Below are 22,053 nucleotides of genomic sequence, written 5' to 3' on the forward strand. Positions count from 1 at the left end.
GGGTCCCAGCCCTTTGGAGAGGTCTGGAGGGCACCCTGGGCCCTTCCCACTTCTCCACCACATGCACACGCAGGCCGGTGCGCTGAGGCCTCACAACCGTTCCTCTTGTGAGTCTCCTGCCCCCCTTGTCAGTCGGTGGCCAGGCCGGGTGCCTTCTGGCTCAGCGGACGAATGTGACAAACGGGGACGGAACCCGCTTTCAGGGGTCTCCTCCCTGAAAGCTGGGCCTCGGTACAGGAGGCAGGACTGGGAAGGGGAACCTCCTGGAGGCCAGGGAAGCCCCCCGAGCCTCGACTTGGAGCCACGGCCAGGAGCAGAGACCCCGCCTCCAAGGACCGCGCGCAGAGGTGGCCACCACAGTGGGGGGAAATTAGGCCCCTTCCCCGTAGGTGCCCTGCGAGCCAGCGTACGCGGCCCTGGGGAGAGGGAGGAGGCCGGAGGAACGGGCACTTGGCGTGAGATTTATTTCGTCCAGCGGCCCGGCTCGAGACCAGAAGGGGCAAGGTGAGGTCCCCCCTCAAACAGACTAACCAGAAAAGTTCATTTTAGAGTCAACCCGGAGAGTTGAATAGAGATTGGTTTTTAAGTGTGATTAAAGAATTACTGTTAATTTGTTAGGTGGGACATACGGGTGCCTGGGTGGCTGGGTCAGTTTAGCGGCCAACTCTTCATCTCAGCTCAGGTCTTGATCTCAGGGTCGTGAGTTCAAGCCCCACACTGGACTCCATGCGGGACGTGGAGCCTACTTTAAAATAAAATAAAATAAGAAAATTAAAATTAAATTAAATGATAAAATTAAGTTAAAATAAAATAAATATAAAATAAGAATAAAATAAAGAAATATAAAATGAAATGAAATGTAATAAGATATAAAATAAAATAAAATAAAATAAAATTTGTTAGGTGGGATAATAGTATTGTGACTGTGTAATAAAATGTCCTTTCTAGAAGCGCATAATTTAGGGTAAAATGTCACAATATCGGTGATTTACTTCAGCAAAATTCTTCAGCAAAGAATGGTCATATATGGAGTTTCAGTATACATTTCCTTCACCTTTATTTATATCAGATTTATACAAAATCAATATTTTATAAATATGTCAATGTGTAAATAAATACGTGAATTTACATGTAACTTAATAAGTGATAATGTGTATAGAACATGTATAAAATATAAATGCATACATATCAGTAACATAAATTTTTTCAAGTGGAAATGCAGTCCCCGCCCCAGCCCCACCCCTGCCCGTCCCCCAGCCCCGCCCCTGCAGCCCTGCACCTGCTCTGGAGCAGGACACCTCAGGGATTCGGTGGCCCAGACCACGTCCCTTATTCCCACCCCGCAAAGCCCTGTGCCTCATCAGCTGTGAGCCGCACCGGCCTCCAGAAACATGAGTGACACCTGCCTCTACGACGTACAAACTCCAGTGGTGGCGCTTTGCCCCATTGCTGGCGGGCCGTCCGCCAGCGGGTGGCTGATGTCATCCTTCGCAAAGACCCCAAGCCGGACGTGCACGTGGCTGGTCCCACGGGACTGAGGGTGGACGGTTCCAGGACACGTGTCCCCGTCCCTGCGTGGACCGCAGTCCCACACCCGTAACGTGGTGGCTGCCGACAGCGGGGGGTACACGGCAGGACATCGGGAGCTCCCGGGAGGGCCCCCTGCTGCCCACGGTGGGGCCGTGGTCTGCTCCTGGGCTCCAAGCTGCTCTGGTGACCACGCGCACAGTCACAAGAGGGCGGTCCCGGGACGAAGCCGATGGGAAGCCCTGCGTGTGGGCAGGATGGGCCTGGCGGGCTGCAGCCGTCCCGAGTACCCAGCGCACCTGACGCCTGCCACCCGAGCGCTGGCTCTGCGCTCCCAGGGGTCTCGGCTGAGTCTGGGGACTGCGTGGGGGCGCGTGTCTCCCACGTTCCCAGGAGGAAATGCAGCAGGCCTTTCCGGGCGCAATGACAGGGCTCTGCAGGCAGTGGGGACTGGAGCTACGGAGGAAGGGGCCAGACCCGAAGCCGCTGCCCGGCCGGCCACACCGTGTGGTCTCCCACAGAGGAGGTGGGGACACTGAGAGCCCACACGGACCCTCTGCACGAATCAAAGGCCGCCCCCCCGCCATGCCCCTGGTGTCATGGAGCGGGGCAGGGGCCGCGTGTCTCCCCAGGCCCCTGCCCTCCACACCTCCACAGAGGCCCGGCGGTGATATACCCGCACCGCAGTCCCCCTGCTTCTGCTGCCACGGCTTACTGGGAGCGACTGCAACCCCTCCCCCCGCCCCCTTCCCGCTGGGAGACCCTCCTCATTGGCAAAGAAAAGGACCAAGTTTTCAGAGGGCCTACATTGTGCCGGGCGCTGACCTGGGCTCCAGGGAGCTGGGGAAGCACGCGGTGACGGGGGGGGTTGGGGGGGGGGGGGGGGGGGTGGAGAGGGCGCAGATAGGGCAGATAGGGGAGGCACAGGACACCACGGGGGCCTCCCCGGGGACCACGCGGTGCAGCCCCGGATTCCAGGAGGCCGACAGGCTGACGCAGCCTCACCCAGGAGGGAAGAAGAGGTCACATCGAAAAGCAACGTCTCCAACCGCCTCGGTCCAGGGGAACACAGGAGCATAACGTGAGCTTGCAGGGGTGTGAGAGGCAAGCTCTGTACTGCTGGGACCTTTACCCACCTCCTGGGCTGCACAGGTGAGGCATCCCCCACAACCTGTACTGGGGATGTAAGACCCCACAGCAAACACCATTTTATGATGAGACTATTTTTTTGGTTACCAGACTATCCGCGAAAGTAGTTGAAGCCTGCGGGCCTTAAAATAAAACCCCCTGGGGGTGGCCAGCTGGCTCGGCCAAAGGTCCAACTTCAGCTCAGGTCATGATCTCCCGGTTCGTGAGTTCGAGCCCTGCATTGGGCTCTGTGCTGACAGCTCGGAGCCCGGAGCCTGCTTCGGATTCTGCGTCTCCCTCTCTCTCTGCCCCTCCCCTGCTCACGCTCTGTCTCTCTCAAAATAAATACTTAAAACATTTTTAATAATTAAGAAATAAAAGTCTTAAAAAAAAAATAAAATTACTGAAAGTTGATTACAACACAGCACTTTATTTTCTTTTTAATCTTTATTTTTGAAAGAGAGAGCGCTAGCAGGGGAGGGGCAGAGAGAGAGGAAGAGAGGGAGAATCCCGAGCAGGTTCCGAGCTGTCAGCACAGAGCCCCACGTGGGGCTCGAACCCACGAACCACGAGATCACGATCTGACCGAAGTTGGACGCTCACCCGACTGAGCCCCCAGGTGCCCCTCACATCACTTTCAACGTAGGCAGCCATTCTGTACTTGAAGTGTAAGGAAGAATCAGGCCAAATCCCCTTGTCTTCCAAGAACGGGGTGGGGTGGGGCTTGTGCTGGGTCAGCGAGCGCCTGACCAATAGCAGCAGGGCTGGGGGACAGGCAGGTGCTGGCCCCAGGCCGCCCCATGTCACCCCGGGGCAGACGAGGAAGAACACGGCCACCGGAACAGAACTGCCTCCTCCCCCGCCGTCAGGACGGAGCGCTGCCTGCAGGGGCGACACCCGGAGCCCCTGCCCCAGCTAAAGGCCTGTGCCCGTGCCCGCCGGCCACGCTCCTGGGAGGGGCGTGCATCCAGCTCTGCTTCCAGAAGCGGAAGACTACCCTCCGCCAGAGCCGCAGGGGCCAAGGCGTGTGCGTGGTTTCTCTCCAGCAGCTCGCTGGCAGGGGCTGAGTGGCTGTCCCCCTCGCATCCACGCGTGAAGCTGGACCCCAGGCACCAGCTGTAGGTGGCGGGGCCCGCGGGAGGAGACCAGGATCTGATGAGCCCCAGCAGGTGGGGTCCCCATGACCGGGTCTGTGCCCTGCGAGCGCCCCAGAGAGCCTGCCCCCTCCCTGCTCTCCGCCCGCACACACAGTGAGGATCGCGGCCCAGGGGGCTCTCCCCGGAGCCCAGCCACCTGCGCGCGGATCTTGGCCATCCGGGCCCTGGGATCTGTGGGCCCCTGGATCCGCGGCTACGGCAGCCACAGCAGGCTCACACCTTCCTCTTCCTTCCCGAGGCCGCAGGGAAGAGCCAGCAAGGATGCGCTGACTTCCCGGCCACCAGCGGGGAAGGGAGACCCCCCCCCTCCTTCCTCACAAGGGCAGGAAGCAGCCACCCATGCGTCCTTGTGCTCCTCCGGCCTGCGGACCCCGGAGGCAGCCCCCCCATATCCTCCCCTGCAGCTCAGTTTTCCCAAAACCCCTCCCCTGAAGCAGGACCAGCAGAGCCCTCCCCATCCTGCACAACATTAGACAAAGGCAGGAACGGTTTGGGCCAAACTTTAATTGACTTCCGTCTGCCCTCTAGGCTCCGGGGTCGGCTTGAACACTGAGCCCCGGCCCCCAGACTGCCGGGTGGGACAGGCCGGGGTCCGCGCGGGGACAGTGACAGGCAAGGAAGGTAGGAAGAGCGGCCTTTCGGGGACCGAGGCTCACGGAACCGCGAGGATGGGGAGGAAAGCGCGGGCGGGCGGGCGGAGCATCTCCGATGGCCACGAGCCCGGGTCAGACCAACACACAGCTGAGCCACGGCAAGAGAAGGACACCAGGGTGAGCCGTGTGCCTGCCGGAGACGCTCTCCCGCGACACGTCCATGCGCCAGCGAGCGCTGCCCGATAAGGAAGCCCTCAGCTCAGTCACCCGCCCCCACGAGCAGAAACGTGACTCAGGGAAGGCTTAGACCCGAGAGGAACTGCCCCAAACAGGTGTGTGCGTGTGTGTGTGCAAGCACACGCATGTACACACTCGCCTCCAGGTGAACCAGGTGGACATCCTCGGGCAAGTTTCCCGGAAGACCTTCCCCAGGTCCCTGGACCCAAGCCACGCACACTCCCACCTGTCGCTGGCTTCTGACCCCCTGGTCCGCGTTAATCTGAGACGTCCGGTCCTGGAAGTCAGGCCTTAGATGGCCCACCACCCACAGCTCCGTTCACACTAACAAGGGCTGCATCCCCGAAATTATCTTCGCGGTCATAATCAACACACGTGCTCGGACGGCTGTACGGCGACAGCCTTCCTCCCTGCGGTGCCCGCCCGAGAACTCAGCACAGGTCACCGTGAATGAGCTCCACGCAGCCCCCCTTACGTCCAGGAACCTCCAAGTCCCACCAGCAAGCAGTTCCTCAAAGAGGAAGGGCTGCCACTCTGGTCCTCGTCCGGCAGCCTGAACAGTTCTGGAGCGCCAGAGAAGGAAGGAGATTAGGGGCGGTCCTGGGCTTCGGAACCGCCAGAGAGCTGCCTCCGTGCACCCACCGCCCCCCCAGGAAGCCCCTCCCTGACCCCCCAGCTCCCGCCTGCCTCAGGGACTCTGAAAAGCTGCGTGTAGATTTAGCGCGCAGGGTGGGTTGGGGGGCACGCGGCCCCCTGCCCCAGGGGACAAACCGCAGGTGTGAGCAGAGACCGTCTCTTGTCCTCTCCACCCTCCGAAGCTCTAGGAACCTGCCATTGTTTCCAGGCGGTGGAGGGAAGAGGGAACTGAGGACAGACCACGGTGGCCCCCTTGGCGGATGACCCCCTCTGTCAGCTTCGTGTCTGGCTGCCCCGCCTGCTCCCGTTAGAACCACCTCCCGGCCCTCAGTGAAGAAACCCCTCCCTTTAGCAGGACGCTTTGTCGTGAGGCCACAGCCCGACGGGGAGGGGGCCCACTCACTGCCCATCCAAGGGGTCTCCAGCCCCACTGACATGATCCCCAGGGAGGCACAGGTGACAACAGACAGTGAAAGCCATTTCACCACTACTGGGACTCCATCAGCCTGGCCCAGTGATTGCACTTAGCAGTCAACAACCTGAACCACGAGCGGGCAAACTATTGATGCGGCAGCAGCGTTTGGAGTCTCCAAGAAAGGCAGTCTCTGACCTTGGGCGTGGCCTGAGTGTGTCCCGCCTCCCCCAGGAGGTCCTCCTGGCTCCGCCGACCAACCTGCCCCTGCCCCCACACCTGCAGCAAAATGGGAGGGACTGAGGGACAGGGACTCACCGAAGAGGGCCTCCGGGCCGGTCACACAGGCAGAGAAGCCATCGAAGTCGATGCAGCATCTGCTGTGCGTGTACCACAGGGCAAGGGTCTTCTGCACCCAGCTGCTGAGCGTGAAACCCACAAGGAGGGCCCGGGTCACGGCAGGGTGGGGCTTGGGCCGGCCTCCTCCAAGGTCTCGTCACCCGTGGCAATCCTGGGAGCCGCCCCGCCTCAGGACGAGCCTGGCACTGAACTAGGCCCGTGGCCCCAGCACCCGTCCAGCCGCACATCGTGGCCACCGCTGCAAAAAAGGGTGCCTTCTGCCCGGCACCCTCCCAGCAGCCGCGAGGGCCCTGGGAGAAGCCTGGATGTCGCGCTGAACAGACCCCTGGGGGGGGGGGGGAAGGTGCTCTAGCCACCGTCACGTGGATGCCCCACGGAGGAGAGTCACCACCATGATCGCCAGCCCAGTAGGAGTATTTACAGTGAGACGCCTGTCCCTGAGGCTTGTCTACACCGCACATCCTCACCTGCTTTCCTGAGGGCCACCCTCAGGTCGTGGGTGTCGATGGCCCTCGAGTGGGTATGATCGGTTTCCCCATAAACCAACTAGAGCAGAAGAGAAACCAGGTAGAAAGAGCCTCTGGGGGTCCTGCCAGATCTACGCCCTCCACTCACGGCTTCCCTGACCCCCAAGAAGCTTCCGGAACAAAGGTGAGAGCTGGGCTGAGGGCCAGAGATGGCCCCTCTGCCCTCTGAACGGCAGGGCGTTCCTCAAAGGGCTCGGCACTGGCACCTCATTGCTGTCCCGGGCCCTCCTGAACCACATGTCCGGGTTCTGTGCTGGGTTTGACCGTGATCAGCATCTGTGCAGACTAGGGTGGGAAACAGACCAGGACTGGGTGCCTGGGGGGGGCGAGGGGCCGGAAACAGGACTGAGAAGGGCACCCCCCCCCAGGATGTCCCCCACCTGCAGGGGGGAGTGAGGGGCTGGAAACAGGACCTAGGAGGCCCCCCCGCAGGATATCCCCCACCTCGGGGGTGAGAGGCTGGAAACACAACCTAGGAGGTCCCCCCAGGACAGTCCCCACCTGGGGGGCAAGGGGTTGGACCCAGGAGGCCCCCCCAGGACAGCCCCCACCCCAGAAGGGAAGACTCACCAGGTACCTCTGAATCTTCAGCCAGATCACCCTGAATTCTGCCAGCCCCAGGGTGCCCTTTCCATGGCTCTGGGCTCCGTAAAGGCCAACACGCCCACAGTCCACAGGACCACCTTATCTCGTGACCACAGTGACCGTCCTGTCCTAAGGCCTCAGTGAGCCACCCACGTGTGCAGGGAGCGGGGCCCCGGGGGGATCACGGTGGGGAGGGTGGTGGGAAACCAATTCAAATGAAGATTAAAGAGTCAGGCACCCACTACGGCCCCCTCTGAGGTCAGGCGCAGAGCAAAGGGCAGGTCGTGAGCCCAAAGACCTTGGAGCAGCATCGCTAAGGAGCACCTAACACCCCGTCGTGCTGGTTATTGGGAGCGCTGGGCTAGAGGCCCTGGAAAGTCGCTTCCGGACTTAAATCTCCGTGACCTGTGATTGCAACAACTAGTCGGTTATCTCTGTGACTGGTAATCGGTACAACTAGTTGGCTAGAATGCCACATGTCAACAGAAAAGTCATCGGCAGTGCATGTCAGCGCCTGGAAGGGGCTCGGAGCTTCCCCGGGGGCCACTGCTCAGCCCTGGGGGGACCTCTCTTCTGCGGACCACGCGCATTTACTGTGCGAGCGCTAACCCCTCTGCGGGACTGCTGCGCAAACCCGTCCCGAAGACTGAGGACCCGCCAAGCCTCCGCCTCCGAGAAAGGGCCTTGACCTCCACGCTCTGGAGGACGGCGGCCCCAGGCAAGGTTCCAGGAGGAGATGTTGGACCATTCTCCCTCTGCGCCTTCACGGACGCCGTCCCTTCCACCTGGAACACCCTTCCCATTCCTTCCGAAAACTCCCACACGTCTTCAGTGTAAAGTGAGGTTACTTGAGGCCAGGAGAAAACAAACGGATTTTATCTCCTGCGATGATTCTAGACTAGCGGTGGTGGCCATGGGAGAGCTGTGCTACTGCAGGAGACAGAACAGAGGAGGGGAGGGGTGTGGAGGGGTAGGGGAGAGGAGGAGTGGAAGGAAGGGGGAGAGGTGGGGAGGGGAGGGGGAGGAGAGAAGAGGGGAGGAGGGCAGGGGAGAGGAGAAGAGAGGCAAGGAGGGGGGAGGGGGAGGGGAGAAAGGTGAGAAGGGGAGGGGAGAGGAAGGGAGGGGGAGACAGGTGAGAAGGGGGAGGGGAGAGAGAAAGGGAAGGGGAGAGAAGGGGAGAGGCAAGGAGAGGAGGGGAGAGGAGGGGAGAGAGGTGAGACCGAGGAGGGGAGGGGGAAGGGAGAGGCAAGGAGGAGGAGGGAAAGGAAGGGTAGAGGAGGGGAAGGGGAAGGGAAAAGGAGAAAGGGAAGGAGGAGGGGGGAGAGGCAGGGAGTGGAGGGGAACAGGAGAGAAGGGGGAGGCAAAGGGAGAGAGGAGGGGAGTGGAGGGGCAAGGAGGGGGAAGGAGGGGAGAGGAAGGGGGGGAGGAGGAAAAGGAGGGGCTGATGGGAGGAGGGGGGAGGGGGGAAACGGGAGGGGAGAGGAGAGGGAGGGAGAGACAGGTGAGAAAGGGGAGGGGAGAGGAGGGGAGGGAGGAGAGGGGGAGGGGCAGGAGGAGGAAGGGAGGGGGTAGGGATAGGATTAGGGTTAGGAAGGTGGGATTAACAGGAGAAAGGCACAGGTGCATTTGCTGTCTCTGGATTCCACTGTGCCTCAGTGTCCTCACCTGTCACTTCCCACCTGTCAGTGTCTCACCTGTCATTTCCCACCTGTCAGTTTCCCACCTGTCATTTCCCACCTGTCAGCATCCCCACCTGTCAGCGTCCTCACCTGTCACTTCCCACCTGTCAGTGTCCCACCTGTCATTCCCACCTGTGAAGCGGAGAGAGTGGCGGGCTTACGGAGGAATGAGTGGGCAGGCGCACTCTTCCTTACTGTGCGCAGCCCAAGGACACGCGCTCCGCCCCTTCTAGTCCCTTCCCTCCCTTCTCACTGGGAAAGGTCGGGAGTCAAACTCCAGGAAAAGGGAGACATCAAAGGATACGTCCGTCCATCAAGCTGATCATCTCCCTGCAAGTGTTGATGTCGAATCCCCCGAGTTTTACGTCTGTTTCTAAACATTCGAATGGAAGGAAGGCGGGAATCAGGCTCTGGACAGCGGAGCGGACCTCCCCGAGCCCCGGGACTGTGGCAAGCCCGTCTCTGGTCCCCTCCCCCATCGAGCGGGAATGACACTAATAGGAACACTCGCCCCCAAAGCTGCTCCGGGATGAAGTGAGATAACGAGAGTTACGGTGAGTTCTCAGCAAAGCCGCCACTGCGGGCGGCCCTGTTCTGTGCCCCGTGGCCTCGTCCTCGGGACGACCACCGCCCCCGCCCCCGGCGAAACCACCGGCCTCCCCATTCTGTGGAGAGGGAAACTGAGGCCCAGAGAGGTTGAGTGCTTTGCTCAAGACCACCCGGAACGGCAGGGGCGAGCGGCCATACGGCGTTACAGGCACCTTGCTGGAGCTGCGCCCGGGCCTCCACCTCACCTGCACCCCGGGAGCCACAGAGGAAGGAGCCGAAGGCCCCGCAGGCGTCCCCCCATCTCTCACCCCTTCCTCAGCAAAGGCAGAAGCCAGGCCTGGAGCATAGAGCGGACGGGGGAGGGGGGGCCGTCAGGCCGCTGCCCACTCCCTGATCGGCCCCAGCCGGTCTCCCCAGGGCTCCCCTCGCTGGGCCGCCGCCTCCCCTGCCCTCCGGGTTCTGCCCCCGCTCTGCCGGGTGCCGGCCCCTCCTCCACCGGGAAGCCCCAGGCGGCTGGCCCGGCCCCACCCCACCCCCACCCCTGCCCCAGCCTAGCAGGAGTGAGGGAGGGACGGGACCAGGAGCTGACACGGACCCAGCCACACACCCAACGTCCAGCGTCCTCAAACCCCCAGAGCCACGCGGCCTCCGTGGTGCCATGTGCTTCCGTCACCCGTCCACACCTACATGCACGATGCGACGTGGCTTTCCATGTGATGTGATTGCTGGGGCCTCACACCCACCAAGGGACGGAGCTAGGGTTGGACACCTAATGAGGTCTGACCCCAAGGGTCACTCCTCCAGCTGTCCAGGAAAGGGCACACACCGGAGCCAGAGGGGAGGTTCGTTCGTCCTTTAAAGCTCACCCGGGGACGGGCCTCGGGCAGGGGACACACGAGGTGCCGAGAAGGGCGCTGGGCTGCGGTGGCCGTGTGACCTCAGCCGCGTCTCCTCCCCTGGTGACGTGTGGCGTCACCGTGTGCACCCCGCAGCCCCACCACCCGGGCCCTGGCTCGGCTCCCGGGGACAAGGGGAGTGCTCCCAAAGCCCCCCGAGGCGCCCGCGCTAAGACCCCACCACCCTCCGCCTGCCAGGAAAGGGAGGGGTATTGAGAGCCTGTGTCCAGACCTTGGCCTGTCCCTCTGGAGGCCCCTCAGCCAGCACAGCAGGGACAGCGACCAGCACGGCCCCACCAGCAGGGGAGGGGAGACAGGCTGTTTTGTTCACTGTTCTCTGCATTCTCAATAAGATACGATCCCTCCGCGGCCACAGCAACGAGGCCCTGTCAGTAAAATACTGGTCCGAGCGACCGTCGAAAACGTGAATGGACCCATTCTTGCACGGGCAGCCTGAATGGCTAAGCAAAGGGAGTGTAGGCAGGCTTCATTTTCCTGCAAAGGCTTCCTCTGTATTTTCTTCTATTCCACTCTTCGCTCTAAAAAGTAGGGGTGCCTGGGGGGCCTCAGTCGGTTGAGTGTCCGACTTCGGCTCAGGTCATGATCTCACAGTTCATGAGTTCCAGCCCCGCGTCGGGCTCTGTGCCGACAGCTCGGAGCCTGGATCCTGCTTGGGATTCTGGGTCTCCCTCTCTCTCTGCCTCTCTCTCTCTCTCTCTCTCTCTCTCAAAAATAAAATATAAAAGCATTTAAAAAAAATTTTTAAGTGCTCCTGGACTTCCCCGGGGGGTGGAGAATATTGTTTTTCTCCTCCTGTTAAGGACGGAACATCTGTCCCCCAAATCCTTGTGTTGGAGCCTGAGCCCCAGTATGATGCTAACAGCAGGTGCGCCTGTGGGAGGTGACCAGGCCATGAGGGTGGAGCCACCCTCTGGGCTCACAGGGACTCTAGGGGACAAAGGCTGAGGTGGCCTGAGTTCTTGGACACCCCCTGCCTGTCTGGGAGGTCGTGGGGCCCCGCTCACCTTCCCCGCAAGCTTCCCCAGCAGGCTCCCGGGCTGGCTGTCCTCCTGGTCCACCTCCCGGGGGTGCGGCTGGCGGGAAGCACGACCAGGGTTAGGCCGGGGTCGCTGGGAGAGTGAAGACCCCACGTCCCTCGCTGCCCGTTCCTACCGCACACGCGCCACGGGCAGGCGCGTCCCCTCTCCGCTGTGGGGAGTGATCCCACCAGCCCTGAATTTCCAGTCTCAGTCCTGAGTTGCTCTCAGAGAAGGACAGAAACACCGACAGCAGAGAATCTCCATCCCAGAGACCCCCCCCCTCCGCCCCCACCGAGACCCTCGGGTATGTAGTGTCCGTATGTGTTTTCTTAGCGGCTCTCAAGCAGCCACGGGATCAGAGACTGGCTGAGGCCACAGCCCAGTGGGAGGAGCGGGAGTCAGAGCCGGAAGACGGGAGTTCAAACACCACAGGGGTCGCTCGGTGGTTTCCGGCTCAGGCTCCGAGCCCCCTTCCCTCCTCCCTCTGTTGTTAAATGACTGGGCCTGTGGGGCGGTGGCGGGGGGGAGGGGGGGGTGGTCAGAGAAGCACACGCGAGCTGGTGTGTGTCAACGTCCCATGACAATGACCGATCATTCCACGAACGGGTCTGTCCAGAGACTTTCCAGCCTGACACGGGCTCTCCCCCAACCGTCACACGCGTCCCGGATGTCTCCAGGAGTTTCCAGAAAGCCAAGTCGGTGTTCTAGAACCACCGCTCGGAAAAGCACGAACCAACGCCGTGCTGGAGAGAGTGCCAGAGCACTGACGACGCTGTCCCTCGATGGCCACGGGCTGCGTGCCAGCATCTCGTTCACCACTCATGGCCGGCCTCACCCCTGCCCACGCTTTAGCTGCTTTACCACACTTTACCCACGCAGAAACCGTGGTCAGCGTGTCACCCAACAGGCCAAGACCACACCTAAATCCCAAGTGCTTGTTCGCCCCACTCCAGGCGGACAGTCGGGCTCTCGAACATCTGACTGTCGTGACTGGAGGGAGGAGAAGGGAAGTCCTTGAAGGCAAGGACTGTCTCTGTCTTCTGTAAGTCCTGAGTCCCCTGCAGACGTGATCCCCGTGTGCGTGTGCGTCGGGGGCCCTGGGATCCTGGGAGCCCTTCACGGCTCCGCGGGACCTCAGGAGGGAAGGCTGGGCCCCAGGCCTGGGGGCTCCTGGTTCACAAAGGGTGGGAGCCCCAGACCTCGTGCAGAAGGCCGAGGGCAGCGCCGTGAGCTGACGGGGCATCTCTGGGGACAGCAGCGAGCACCCGGGACCGGAAGAATCTTCCGTTGTTTTGTGCTTCAGAAAACCCCAAGACCACGGGAGGGGGCCGCGGGGAGCCCCCACAGTCTCTGGGCTGAATTCCCACCCGCCTGATGCAGGGGGGAGTAGGGCCAGGACTAAGTTGATTTAACAGGAACCAAAAAGGGTGAAAGTGAAGGATGGGTCCAACCACCTGAATTGCGGGCTCCGACCCGCTCCCTCCACACGGGGCACACCGGCCTCTCGGACCCCCTGGGATGGCAGCAAGAGAGGCGGTGGGGGGCTGGGGAGAGGTCCACCAGGAGGCTGGGCCAGTGCTGCTGGTGGGGCCCAGGAAAATGCCAGGAAAGTGCCTCGGGGCAGGTGCGACGGCTGAGCCCTGGCAGGGGTGCTGACCGGAATGCGAGCACGGACAGTGGGGTGGGCAGCTCTGCCTCACGAACTCGTGACAGAAATGCCACGGCTCACCTGACACTAACCCCACAGGGTGTGTGGACCCTGCCGGAGTTCAAATAGAAGGATGGCATTGATCGAGCGAAGCCCCGGCTTCTCCTCCCCCTGCAGAAACACGAGCTCACAAACTCGACAGGTGCCGGCGACAGAGCACGTCTGCCCCCTTCGGTCCAAGACCCAAACCTGCAGCCGCGGGGCACCCGTGCGCGTCTGCAGACATCCCAGCTGCGGGGCAGATGGTGGCGGTGCCCCGGAGGCCCTCCCTCCCACCCCAAGTGCCCGGGACACGGACAGTATGACCCCTCACGGAGCAGCCCCTCCGCGTGCTGCCCCTACATGCGCCGCGGGAGAAAAGGGACAGCACACGGAGGACGGGGTGAGGACGGAGGGTAAAGGGAGTGGCCTGTGTCTGGCGTTTCTGGATGAGCTCTCCTTCAGCGGCTTCATTCGCTCCCACCATCTGTCCCTGAAAGCCTGGGGTCTATCTCCCACCCACCGCCTTCTCTGCCCTGCACAAAATGGCCCAGACTGTTCTGTCTGAGGGTCCCGCCCACTGCACGTGGGGGACATACGGCCCGGTCCCCCCCACCGAGGGAGGGAGGTGCCACCAAACCTGGGTCCCACTGATGCCGCCTGGTCTTTGGCAGGAAGGGCCAGAACCTAGGAAATGTTGTGGCCCTGATGAATAAAAAGTTATGATCCTTAACATATAAAGAACATTTACAAATCAACAAGAAAGCCCCACGAGCCAGAGCTCGGTGTTCCGAGAGATTCCTACCTCCTGTGGGTTTCCAGCTACCACACCTCCCGTCTCCCTGAAACACAAAAGGAGGAAAAACAAATACCAGTAAGTGAAACGCACCGCTGACGGCCACGTTCTTTCAGGAAGTATTCCACTTTTCTGCAGGATGGGCTTCCCACCCAAGACCTTCAGACCCCACTGGCACCCAAACTGCATAAACAGAATCTTTACCAGCTTTCCTCCCCGCCCCCAGTCCCCTCCCCACCCGGGTCATCACCAGACAGAAACGCCCAGCTCGGTGACCCTTCGTGAATTCTGAAATCTTGGCCCTGCTGGCCCCCAATCGTGGAGAGTTCTCTCCCCACCCAGTCCCCTCTGTCCTCTCTGGGGACCCAGCTCTGTGAATCCTATAGTCACTGTCTCTGGGCAAGGAGCCGGCAAGCCCACAGCCGTGTGCACCTGCAACCATGTATGTAGTGTGTGGTGTGGTGTGTGTGTGTGGGGGGGGGGGGATATATATGTATGTGTATGTGTGTGCATATGTGTATATGTGTGTGCATATGCTTGTGTGTATGTATGTGTGTGCACGTGGGGGGGTATATATATGTCCATGCATGTGTGTGCATGTGTATATACATGTGCGTATATGTGTGTATGTGTGTGCATGTGTGTGCATGTCCGTGTGTGTGTGCATGTGTGTGCATGTGTATATACATGTGTGTATATGTGTATATGTATGTGAGTGTGTGTGTGCGCACATGTGGGGGTATCTGTGTGTGTATATACGTGTGTGTGCATATGCATGTGTGTATGTATGTGTGTGCGCTGTGGGGGGTATACATATGCGCATGCATGCGTGTGCATATGTATATACATGTGCGTGTATGTGTGTCTGTATGTGCACATGCATATGTATGTGTGTTTACATGTGTGTGTGCATGTGTGTGCAGGTATGTGTGTGCCCGTCTGTGTGTGCACATGTGTGTGTACACATGTGGGGTGGGGTGTGTGTATACATGTGTGTGTGTGTGCATGCGTGTACATGCATGCACGTGTAGGGGGTGGAGGAGGCCGTGCTCCCTCCGGCTCCCACTCTCTGGGCCCAGGGGCCTCTCTGCTGAAGGAACCCCTGGGCCCAGATGTTACTGGCACCCCTTCTCTCCGGCCTTGACCGTCTTTAAGCAAACAGTCTATGGGGTGTATATACCCTGTAGACCGTGTAAAGGGCCCGGGGAACAGGGAGTTTGCAGAGTCCTCTGGGACCAGTGGAGGTGAGCCAGGCTGTCACCTGTCAGCCCTGTGCGCCCCGCCCGGGAACCCCGCCCGCCCGGCATCACGGAGGGACAGGACGCGCACAGGGCTGTGGCCTTGCCCTGCGAGAACACCCTCAGGCAGAAGTCGCCGTCCTGGAAGGGCCGCACCAGCAGGTTCCCCCGGGGGCAGCTGCAGTCGAAGTCCCGGACCGGGGGCGCGTCGTCTGGGCTCTGCTGTTGCACAAAGCGGGGCAGGGTCAGTGTGCGGAGAATCGGGGAGCATCGTGGGGGACGGGGCTCGAGAGTTTGGTCGCCCGGTCTGGTCTGGGGACCTGGGGATGGCTGACCCGAGGAGTGGCAGGCCCGGACTCTGCTGGGGACTCACCCGTGTCGGTCCCCACATGTATTTAGGGCCCCGTCTGAGGGTCCGCCTTGCTGGGGCCTCGGTGCAGACCCCTGCCCCTCCCCGGAGAAGCACGGCAGGGTCTCCAGGGTGCACCGCGCTTCCCGCTGGGGATCTGACCTCGCAAACCACCCACCGCCTGTCCCACTGACCCTTCTCTGTGGCTGTAACTGGGCAGTGCTGGGCCCCAGCTCAGGCCCGGCCCTGGAGGCACTTAAATCCTGCTTGGCGAACAGAAGCAGCCAAGAGGGCCTGCTGGCCTGGGGGAAACCGTCTTGCAAGCTGACGGGGTGGGGGTGGGGCGAACTGCCAGTTCCACCCCTGGGCCCAGCACGGTGCCCCCGGTGACCCGGTGACCCGTCTATGTGTGGTGGGAGGGGCTGGTATGTGTCGCAGGCTAATTAGTGGCCACAGATGCCGGCGCTGGGACCGCTGGGACCTCTGTGATTCAGCCTCCATGACGCTGCAAGGCTGCGACCTTCTATGTGACCCGGCCCTGCAGTGCCCACCCCAGCGGCGACAGTGTCCACCCACAGTCGCCAGACCCTCTTCAGATCACAGGTCTGCAAAGCGGGGGTGGAAAGCAGGGCCACCTGCCCCCTACTGCCCGGTCAGGACTCCACAGGGATCCCCAGGCAGGCCCTGCCGACCTGGGTCCGAGGTCAACGGCGCTCTTAGGAACGCCCCGCCCCCATGAACTCTCATATTCTGGGCCAGAGAACGCTAGGGGTGCAGCCAGCAGGGCCACAGCCAAGGGCAGAGCGTCATTGTCGCCGTCCCTGATGACGGCAGTGGGGGGAGCAGGGGACCAGCAGTAAAGCCGACTTGGGGACGCACACTCTTTCAGAGCGGGTCAGGAAGGGGACACACGGTCCTAGAGCCAGTGGGGCAGGTACAGAGCCCACGGCCTCTGAACTGGAGGACACTGAGGCAACAGGGGCCCCTCTGTCCTTCCAGGGGCCCCAGACAGGTGTGTGCCACCGGGTCCCTGGCCCACACGTGCCATCAAGGTGTGGTCAGTGACGGTGCATGTCAACGGCGGGTGTGCCCAGGGAGGCAGGAGCGTCCCTGGGGATGTGTCAGAAGTGCACGGTCTCAGCCTGCCCCAGAGTTCCTGGGGTGGCCACGTGTTCACAACCCCAGGGGCCCCGAGGAGCCCGCACTTGCAGAGCTCGGGATCCATGGTGACCGTGGCGGGTCCCGGGATGCACACTGTGCGTTCGAGTGACCTCTCTCTCTCTCTGTCTCATGAAGGGGACGTGTCTGATGGGAACCAGCGTCCCCAGACCCGACACAGATTTGGATTTAGTTACTTCCTCGTGGGAACAGCTCTGGGCTCCCCACCTTGCACTGGTTCCGCGTGACGCCCACAACCACTGACCCGTGTCTGGGAGCCAGCGGGCAGGCGGACCTGGCCGGTGTCTGCGGCCTTGGACCGAGGCACGGGCTGGGGCCTGAGAAGCCGGCCCGGCTCACGGCCCCAGGAAAGTGGGGGTGCGATGCAGTGGGAAAACGCACCTCCGTGTGACCCCGAGGGCCCCCAGACGGAGCCGTGGTTCTCAAGCTCGGCCGCATGCTGGGGTCGCCGTGTAGGTGGTCTGGGGTGCGGCCTGGATGTGACGATTTTTTACAGCTGCCCAGGGGTGGCCGAGGGCAGCCAAGGAGGGGCTCACAGGAGAGGCCGGAAGGAAGGGGCCGGACTTCGTGGAGCCAGGCCCGGCCCCTCCCCGGAGGTGCTGTCTGTCTGGGGCTCTGCCAGCGGCCGGCCCAGCGCACGGGGAGCTGGGGGAACCCTGATGTGAGGGTGACAGCGATGTTGTGTCACTGAGGACGCGCAGGAAAAGCCGGGAGCCAAAGAGATAAAGTTGGTGCCTCTTCCTCTTATCAGCGATCAGGGTACTCATTTTGCCGGCTAGATAAGGAGGTGCCCTCGGTAATCACCTGGTTCGGATCAGGTCACCGGCACACAGGGGCAGAGGTCACCACTGCCCCCCCCCCCATCTCGGGGGCAGGGCAGGAGCCGACCTGGTCTTTGCCACCTGCCAGGGTCAGCAGCTCTTGGGATGGTGTGGGAGGAAGACGCCTCTGCAGGTGCTTGCTTACCTCTTTGGGGACCTGCAGGGCAGAAGAAGAGGGCAGGTCACCCGCCGGAGCAGGGCCCCCCTCCGTGCCTCGTGGCCCTCCCCACAACTTGCAGACAGACTGCATTTCTGACGCTGCAAAGTCGCTGATGGGAAGGCCGTCTGGACTACCAAACCCCAGAAATCCGAAGGGGGAAAGCCTCTAGGTTTTTACTTTGTGTTCTCATTGAACAATCTGCCAGGACCCCACGTCCCTCACTCAGGACTGACACCTGGGGGCCGGGACCCCACGTCCCTCAGGACTGACACCCCAGGGACCAGGACCCCACATCCCTCACTCAGGACTGACACCCCGGGGACCAGGACCCCACGTCCCTCACTCAGGACTGACACCCCAGGGACCAGGACCCCATGTCCCTCACTCAGGACTGACATCCCAGGGGCAGATGATATCTCACAGACTGGCACGGAGAGCACAGACCAGGAAAGCAAGGCCCATGGAAGGAGAGGGACGGTCACCTTAGAGATGCAGGATCCTGCCTGGCCTGAGCCTGTTGTCACAGCAGGAAGGTAACAGGGGACAGAGGGAACAGACACCTGGGCTCTTTAGCCTTCGGGGTGTCAGGGCTGCTTCCCAAACAGTGTCAGCTTTCAAACTACACAGGTCTCCAGATTGCACACGCGCAGAGCTTTCCAAGTCAGTTATACATGCTCCCCACATCAGATGCTCCCTACAACATTAGGTGCTCCCCATAACATCAGGTGCTCCCTACATCCTCAGGTTCTCCCCACAACCCCAAGTGCTCCTGACAACCCCATGTGCTCCCTACACCCCCAGGTACTCCCTACATCCCCAAGTGCTCCCCACAACCCCAGGTGCTCCCCACAACATCAGATGCTCCCTACAACGTCAGGTGCTCCCCGCAGCCCTAGGTGCTCCCCACGACCAGTGACACTTGATGCCTGACTGGACGACACTTCGATCCTCTTGTAGGGATGAAATCTCAACCCAGTTCATCTGTAGTCACTGGGCCGCACCAGAGAGGTGACCCACCTGACAGAGCCCAGCTGTCCCCCAAAGGAAGGTGACCCAGCCTGAACCGATCCGCCCCTCCCTGGAACTCCCCTATCCCACCCTGTGCCTGTAACCAGGGCTCCTCCCTCCTTGCCAAATGGGACGCTGCCCGATTCACAAGACCCTGAACAAAGCCAGTACGGTCTTTAACGTTCACTCAGCTGAATTTGGGGTTTTAATGGCTCCTGAGAGCATAACAGTGTCCCAGCCGCCAGCACAGCACCGGCACAAAGCAGACACTCGCTAAAACACGTGGAATTGACACACATTCGTAAACGCCTTCTCGATTTTCATCCCTGCAGAAAAGGAGTCCGGTCTGGGGCTCTGCACGCTCTAGGTGGGGGGGACGGGCCAAGCTGGGGTGGCACTGGGGCTGTTTACCGGACATTCTGTTCTCCTGCCATCAACCCACCGGCCACTTTCCACGGGCACGCTTCCGCCATAGAAGACGCACACATACCACACCCTGAACTGCAAAGCCTCACGTTCCAAAGCAGGAGGAAGAAAGGGGCCGGGGGTGGTCGGAGCTCAGCAGTGGGCTTCCTTTCTCGTGCGTCAATTTATTCTGAGGTGTCGGGCCTCCAGCCGGCTCGTGTTCTTCCGGACTGAAATTGCGTTTTTCCCAAGAAATTCATTCTTAACAAAATTACAAAAAAAACAACCACCAGGAACCCCTCCGGAATTTGCGGCAAGGAGTCTTTGCCTGTGTAAAAAGGCGGCTTCCGATTCGTTCCCAGCGACGCCTTGCTTTAACGTGTCCCTGAGGCCGTGGAGTCACAGAGGGTGGTTTCCGGTGCAAACCGGAGCAGGGCACCGCCTGACACAGAGGGTGTCCCTAACCCAGAGACAGGACCAAATGTGGCCAGGTGGCTGCCCTCACCCCGGCCATACCTGTGGGTTCTGAGAAGGGTCTCAAGGTTGCCCAGCACGGGAGGAAAGGTGTGTCTGGCTCCCACATCCAGCCTCCCTCCCCCCACTCAAGCGCCTCATGCCCCATGTTCTTGGCTCCGGTCCCCTGAGAAGCCTGTACTTGGAAAGTCCAATAAGTGCATTAACACTGAGCCCTTGATAACCAGCAAACTTTAAGGAATTACACATCTCGACGTTAACAGCAGAGGTATAAGCCATAGGAATGAATCTCTAATGGTGGAATTCAAGCCTCAGTAGAGGCATTTAGGGGAGCAAGAAGAGTGGTTGATGAGAAATATCCAAGTGATAGGAAAGATGCACCCCAATTACTGGCCAAAACATCCCAAGCAAAGACCCCCCCCAGTGTGGAATGAAGGACGGCCCAGCTCCGGAAGTACCTTGTAGACACTGAGGCCGATGCTGAGCAGGCCCTGTCCTGTCCTCTCCCGTCGCCTGCGATTCTTCTGCAGCAGACCCAGCAGCACCGTGCAGCGGGGCTCGCCGAGCCCCCCTCCTGGCCATCATCCACCTTGTCCGGATGGATTTTGAACTGGGGATTGGTCCAGTGATGGCTGGAAGTCACCGGGAGATGGTGGCGGGGGAGGAGGGGAAGGATACAAGGGAAGGGCTGGGTCATCGCAGAGAACGGCAGCCGCGTGTAGGCAGGTGTCCGCCAGCCGTCTTCTCGGGGTGCTCAGCCTTCCCCTCCCTCCCCTCCCCCTCCCACGCAGCAGCAGACACATCCCGTAACATCGGGAAACCTGGCACGGGGGCATCTGAGCCACCGGGGGCCCAGACATGCTGGACTGGGAATATTTGAGGTCCGATGGCCCCGGGGCCACACCAGGACTCTGGCAAGTAACCTCCGTGCCTTCCCCGGGGAATCGGTTAACACCCCCTGTTCTCAGCTCCTGGCCTGTGGAGACAGGCCCACCTCCTTGAGGAAGGAGGTTTGGGGGGAGGAGTCACGCCCCAGGACAGGCTATAGAGACAACCTGTCTGATGGGCATCTGTCCATTCGCAGAGGGGGCCCCTGCCCCAGATCACGGCCCGAAGCAGCTCGGGGGGCTGACCGTCCATCCCCTGGCCGGGGCCTCCCTACGTGGCCGGGGTCACGCTCTCGCTCGATGGCGCAGGAGGGGTAACGGTCGGCAGCTAAGAAGCACACCCGCGGCACCACCCGCGGGTATTTGGAAAGACCGCTTCACTTCCGACTTGACCCTTAAAACTCTCTCAGCGCGCGACTACACAAGTCAAGGCACAGAGAGGTCAGATGGGTCATCCAAGGGCACACAGCGTTCCGTGACAGAGTGAAGTGGCAGAGCGCAACCGAAGAGGGGCCCGACGGGCATCTCCACGCGGGGCCTCAAGCACTTTACCCAGGCGGCACCCTGGGGGGGAGGGGATTGGGGGGGCTGGGCCCTGGGGGGGAGGGGACAGTGGGGGGGCTCTCACATCCTCTGGGGAAGGGCCTTCGGGGGGAGGGGAGAGTGGGGGTCTCTCACATCCTCTGGGCAAGGGCCCTGTGGGGGAGGGGACCATGGGGGGGGGCTGGGCCCTGGGTGGGGAGGGGAAGGGGAGGCTCTCACATCCTCTGGGGAAGGGCCTTCGGGTGGAGGGGACAGTGGGGGGGGGGGCTGGGCCCTGGTGGGGGAGGGGAAGGGGGGCTCTCACATCCTCTGGGAAGGGCCCTGGGTGGGGAGGGGATGGGGGCTCTCATATCCTCTGGGGAAGGGCCCTGGGGGGAGGGGACGGTGGGGGGGCTGGGCCCTGGGGGGAGGGGAAGGGGAGACTCTCATATCCTCTGGGGAAGAGCCTTCAGGGGGAGGGGAGAGTGGGGGTCTCTCACATCCTCTGGGGAAGGGCCCTGGGGGGAGGGGACCATGGGGGGGGGGGCTGGGCCCTGGGTGGGGAGGGGAAGGGGAGGCTCTCACATCCTCTGGGAAGGGCCCTGGGGGGAGAAGATGGGGGTGGGGGGTGAGGAGGGGGGGCTCTCACATCCTCTGGGAAGGGCCCTGGCGGGGAGGGGATGGGGGGGCTCTCACATCCTTCTGGGAAGGGCCCAACTGGACGAAATGACACGGCCCATGCAGGGGACCAAGAACCACAGATTATCAGTGGTGATATTACGTACTCGACCCCGCCTCCCCAATCCCCACGTCAGGACTGTTTATTTCGGGCACAAGTGTGTGGATTTCAAAGGCAAACCCCTGTGGCTTCAGGAGGCCATCGCAGAAGGGCGGGAAGGATGCGGAGGTGACCGGGATTGTGTGCAGAGACCTCTGTCCGCCATGGCTCTGAGCCCCTAAGTGATCCTTGCAAATCTCCCGGCATTCTCTGAGAGCTTGCTAATGGCGAGCATATTTAATTTCTCCCAAATGCAACCTTACCGCAATCCCTCCATTTTCTGCTCACTCCTTAACGGAACCGGAGGAACAGAATGGGCCGTAAAAATACTACACCCCGTTCACGGAACACTACCCAGTTTACAAAGCGCCTTCCGAGGTGGGTGTTCTCACTGTACCAAACGACGCTCCCAGGGCCCGGCAC

The 22,053-nt window shown here is 61.3% G+C and overlaps 1 protein-coding gene across 1 annotated transcript in view; it reads right to left on the minus strand.

Moving 5' to 3' along the window:
* Positions 1–1,408: 1,408 nt before the first annotated feature.
* The window catches only part of LOC102971578 (calpain-8), a 44,592-nt gene continuing 23,947 nt past the window's right edge, over positions 1,409–22,053 (minus strand). The window contains 13 exon segments of the mRNA XM_042976845.1: positions 1,409–1,710; positions 3,653–3,771; positions 5,118–5,205; positions 6,009–6,170; positions 6,518–6,596; positions 7,148–7,216; positions 11,312–11,380; positions 13,819–13,855; positions 15,139–15,269; positions 16,820–17,014; positions 17,464–17,553; positions 19,902–20,014; positions 20,017–20,079. Coding sequence (XP_042832779.1) covers positions 1,409–1,710; positions 3,653–3,771; positions 5,118–5,205; positions 6,009–6,170; positions 6,518–6,596; positions 7,148–7,216; positions 11,312–11,380; positions 13,819–13,855; positions 15,139–15,269; positions 16,820–17,014; positions 17,464–17,553; positions 19,902–20,014; positions 20,017–20,079 — 1,517 coding nt within the window.

The sequence above is a fragment of the Panthera tigris genome, chromosome F3 (genome assembly GCF_018350195.1).
Source record: "Panthera tigris isolate Pti1 chromosome F3, P.tigris_Pti1_mat1.1, whole genome shotgun sequence".
NCBI classification, from domain to species: Eukaryota; Metazoa; Chordata; class Mammalia; order Carnivora; family Felidae; genus Panthera; species Panthera tigris.